The 5,054-nt window shown below is 36.1% G+C and overlaps 1 protein-coding gene across 1 annotated transcript; it reads right to left on the bottom strand.

The window, feature by feature from the left end:
• On the bottom strand, positions 1-4,331 carry LOC141961615 (fibrinogen-like protein 1-like protein). The gene is made up of 2 exons (XM_074908625.1): positions 4,184-4,331; positions 1-701 (listed from the first exon to the last, which is right to left on the bottom strand). The coding sequence occupies exons 1-2, from the start codon at positions 4,329-4,331 to the stop codon at positions 1-3; spliced, it is 849 nt and encodes a 282-aa protein (XP_074764726.1).
• Positions 4,332-5,054: the final 723 nt, after the last annotated feature.

Here is a 5,054-nt window from a genome sequence, read left to right as displayed (position 1 = left end):
CTACAGTTCAACTTTCTGACACGGACAGGGCTTGATTGGAATTGATAGGCTGTGGTCAATGGGTTTGATCATCATCCATGCAAACTTGCACAGGTGTTGCTTGTTGCAGTCCTTTTGCCAGTATATCACGTTCCTACGATTTAGATTTGCTCCAGCACACGCGTCATACCACCAGCCTCCCCCTGGAATGCCATTGTGTTCCAATTTAGCACAATTCTGAAAGTAATTATCATTGTCTCTGTCCTTGGTGGTGAACTTCTGGTTGTCATGGAGATAAGCTTCTGTGTCCAGGGTCAGAGCATCAGTGGCGTTGCCTTTGTATAGACCAACCCTGATTCGGTATTGAGACTCCTCATCTTCAATAAGGAATGGTTCGTACTGTCCCCATTTGATTTCAGCATTTAGGTTTACAAGTTTAACTCCAAGTATATATTGCATGGAGCTGCTAGTTAACTGATGCATATATTCATTTCCTAGCCAGTGGTTGTCATGAACAGAGCCAAATCCATATTTGTAATCCTGCCAGGTCCTATCAAAGTCGACAGTACTATTGGCTGTAATGTGCTGGATTACTGTCCAGCCACCATCCTGCATGTTACAAGAAACAACAATTGGGTCCTCCTTTGGTTGGATGATGTAAAGACCATCTCTGGAATTTCCTTTGGAGCGCTGAAAAATCTGAAAGCAATCCCTTGGATAGTCTGAGTAAGAAAAAAAAAAAAAAAAAAAAAAGTAATTTCTGTTCAAATAGTAGATTTTAGATATTGAACTCTGTCCTTCAGAGTGAGTGAATGATTGCTTTTGGACTGGAAGCTGACACTGACTTTATCCCAGCTGGTGGGCACCTATTCAGCTAAAGAAGGAAGATTTCAGGACAGAACATGCATGAAATGTTCAGAAATTCAAAAAAGGTTTTCTTACCCTGTCATACAACAGAAGTGTGATTTTGCATTTATGACAGAAATATGGTTGAAAAGCCAAAAGTTAGGTACAGACCCTTCCTTTTCCTCCTGTGTTCTTCCAGTTTGAATAGTCATCAAGTTTGCAATTCCCTGTGCCATATGTTGGACCATAGTGTTTAATTACTAGAGCTAGCCTTATCCTCAACAAATAAATCTAATTTCTCTTTAATTTCACTTCAGGGATCTGTAACATCCTTGCATTAAATTCCAATAAGTATGCTATGTGTTCATTAATAAAAAGGAGACATTAATGCACATTTCTTGCTAATACAAAACTTATAAACAACTGAGGATTTTCTTAGGAACAGTTCTTGTCACTCAGACTCCAGGCTAAATCTTACCACTGATTTGCAGGTAGAACTACAGTGCTGTGCAGTGCTGAACACCAATATCAGGAAAACAGGTGAAAGTGCTTTTCCACTTTATTGCTTATCCAGTAGACTCGGAGAGTAATAAAAATGGCATATAAGGCTTGGAATGACCCTCTTTGTTGGGCTGAAATATATATATACTGTGGTTTTTAAATGTGACTTGCTTATAAGGTAACTTCTTGCAATAGTGTAGTATCAAGCATTTTTGAGACTAAGGCAAAATGCCCTGCTTTTTACAATTGATTGTGAGACTTCTAAGAGCCAGAATATAATTTATTTAAATATAAATTTATGTATGTATGAATTTGTATATAGAGAATTCCTTTTGTAGGGAAGGATGTTATACAATGTCTGTTCTGTTACTCAGAAACATTCTTATGAATTGAAATCACTCACTTCTCCATAGAGTTGAAAGGTATGTCATTATGTCATTATACTATGGAATATGTGTAATTTATATTTAATAAAAACTTGACAATTTTAATATCTCTATGAGAAAAATTCCTACAGACCACCTGTGATGTAAAATGACAGTTCTTCAAACCTATGAAATCCTCTGTTCCATCCTGACAATGACTGATAGACATTTAGATTCTGTATTTAGAACTTAATTTTTTCTTTTGGGAAACTGGGATAATTCAGAAAAAGTATGGCAAGATGTCCTTTTTTTTTTTTTTCTTCCCCCAAAAAAATGCCAAAAAAAAACTAAGGAAAAATATTTCCAAAGATAAGAATGTGAAATAAAAGCTGAGAAAGAAAACTCTTCTCTGCCCAAATCACTGACCAGAGAGCCCCTGCTGTCCCTTTTACTGAATACATTGTTTTTCTTTTCCTAAATAGAAGAACAGAGTCTGAAAAGAGTCATTGCATGGTCTCATGACCAACAGATAAAACATACACTGACCAGTTTGGTTAGTGTAAAAAAAAAAAAAAAAAAAAAAAGGCTCCAAATTTCTGGAAAGAGAAAGGGGCCATGAGTGAGTATTTTCTGTCAGTGACTACTGGTCCTGTAGAGAATTATATCATGAAGCCTTCTTCACAGAATTATTAAATTTCTTCTCTTCCAACTGGAAAGAATAACTGTCACTACTGTGTTAGAAATACTCATCTGGTTCCCAATCTAATTTTATTACTGTCCACTGTCCATCTTTTTCTTTCTTGTGTCATGTTGTTCTTTAGTTAAATAGTGCTTCTTTGTGGGTAATAAACGCTGATGTACCATGAGGACTACTACATTTTTAATCAGCCTTTGTTTTGTTAGGGTGAATTCTGTTAGGATAAATAAGTTCTTTTATTTTTTAGTGTAAGATAAATCTATTGTTTAATTGTCTTAGTATCTTTTCTGCACCTCTTCAAATTAATCTGCTAGAATGTGGGTAAAATTTGCACATAGTGTTGCAGATGGCCTTATATAGTGCCACTGATTCTTCCCAAGTCGTCTTAAAAACATTTCTGTTGATATATTCTAGGACTGCATTTGTATTACTTACTTTTCTTTAACCCAGAGTTTGGTCTTTGAATCTTTGTAACTGGTAAGGTCCTCACCTTGCAGTAAGAATTTTGTACTTTATTTTTCATCCTCATGGTATTACTTAAGAACATCTGATTTTATTTTTATTTCTGTGTAATATTCTGATATTTTGTATTGGCATTTCTCTGTTTCATGTTACCATTAAACTTTATCAGCGTATTCCTATTTTTGCATTAGTATACTTAATAAGAATACTGAGAAGATAATTTACAAGCCAATACTTCCATTCTCCCCTTGACATTATGGTTTACTTTTCTACCCAAGTCATTGTAATTTTCTTTTTAATCTCTGCGGAAATTATAATGTAACCCTGCCTTCTCTGATTTAATATTGTATGAAGTATGGTATCATAGGCTTTGTAGAAGTCCAGGTGGACTAAATCTTTTAAAAACTAGTATTCATAGTAACAGTATTGTGTTAAATATAGCCTTTTATATTTGATATTCAGAAGATTATTGGTACTTCTAAGCCACTCAGGACAGATTTGCAGGAGTATATAGTCTTTCCAAGGTCTTACATTTACACCTTTCATTGCCTAATAGAATCTAAAGCCACGAATAGAATACTTTAAATCTCAATACCATCTGCATGACATTATTAAATATCCTGAAAGAGCAGAACTGTGTACATGACTCTGTACCCCAGTTGCTAAAGCATTTGCCTGGTAGACATAGCCTGACCCCAGACCTGATCCCATGATTTTACAGAATGATTAAGTGATTTGTATAGTGATATCCAAGCCAGCAATATATACAGTGACATTTGTATTTGCTCGTCTCAGTGAATATTATTCATGCAAAATAGAACACCTTCTGTAGACATATAATGAGAAAATAATTTAGGCTAATTGTTACAGGGTTCATTTGGAAAGTGAATTTTATAAACCCTCAAGTGCCATCAGTCAGAGGAGAAAAATTAATCAATCCCACTAGTCTTTTTTGTGTACATTTTATCTGGAATCTACTCTGGTAAATGTATTAGAAAACCTACAAATCTGGACCTTGCAAGCTAGATAGGCAGAGGGATGCCTCAGTTCTAGGTACCAGTTTAGGTGTCAGGTGTAATCTAGATATGATTGTCCTAGAATAAGTCTTCAAATGCCACAAAATATTTTTTTATAAAACCACTGTTAATTTCTCTTGAATTAGATGGCAGCTGAGCAAGGCTTTTAAAGAATCTGGACTTTGGGGCAAGATATGTTCATATTGCAAAGTACTTTTGCAGAGCTAACTTTCAAATACGTTGGCTGAAAATGTTACAGCAAAGCAATAAAGTAAAACACAGCACGCATCCAGACCACTCACTCTCTTTGTGGGTACCTTTTTCATTGCTGTTACCCAGTCTCTCGTAGCCTCTTTGGGGTAGAAGGTGTGCATTAGCCAAGACCACTGTCTCTTTGGTGCTCACTGACACAGCGCAATGAGAGAGCAAGAACAGAACAAATCCAGATGAGCTCTTCAACAGCATCTTCCTTCCAAGTCAGTCCTCCTGCAGCAATTCAGAACTGTAACACAGACTGGAATTGAAAATGGAAAGATTTATGACTTTTATGAAAGTCCTGAAGGATAAAGGTACTGAAATATCTAGCTTCAATATAATGAGCCTCTGCCAAAACCAGTTTCTCCCATATTTCAAGGGCCTCTCCTTTTCCTGATGTCTCACACCCTATTTCCAACTAGTTACTCCCCTGACACAGAGCCCTGTGCTGTGACACTTAGAATGTCTCTCACCTCTGTCACCTTGTGCTATGCTGGGCAATGAAACATAATGTAATTTTGTGTGTGACAAAAAGCCTTAGAAAGCAATGTAATGACAAAAGAAAAAACACATATTTATTAGGATTGAATTTTGCTTAGTCCCCAAGGCCAAACCGTAGTGAAATAGAGGCACCAATGGCAGAACTGGCAGAAACAGTAACACAGGCTCTGCTGACTGTACGTAGTTCAAACTGTACACAAAGACATGGCTTTCCAAGTGCTGGGAATATTTACATACACTGGAGAACTCACACTTCAACACATATTGACTATGATTTTTATGAATTTCCATCTACAGCTTTATATAATAAATCACAGGTTTAAATCAGATTGAAAAACAAAAACCTCAATAAACAGAGCAAAAAGGACTTTCAGCCTCTTCAGAACCCACAAGGGTTTAGTATAATGAATCAAAACAGTTTTGAGTCTCATT

The sequence above is a fragment of the Athene noctua genome, chromosome 6 (genome assembly GCF_965140245.1).
Source record: "Athene noctua chromosome 6, bAthNoc1.hap1.1, whole genome shotgun sequence".
NCBI lineage: Eukaryota > Metazoa > Chordata > Aves > Strigiformes > Strigidae > Athene > Athene noctua.
The sequence above is the reverse complement of the archived record's forward strand: the minus strand, read 5'-3'. Positions and strand labels throughout refer to the sequence as shown.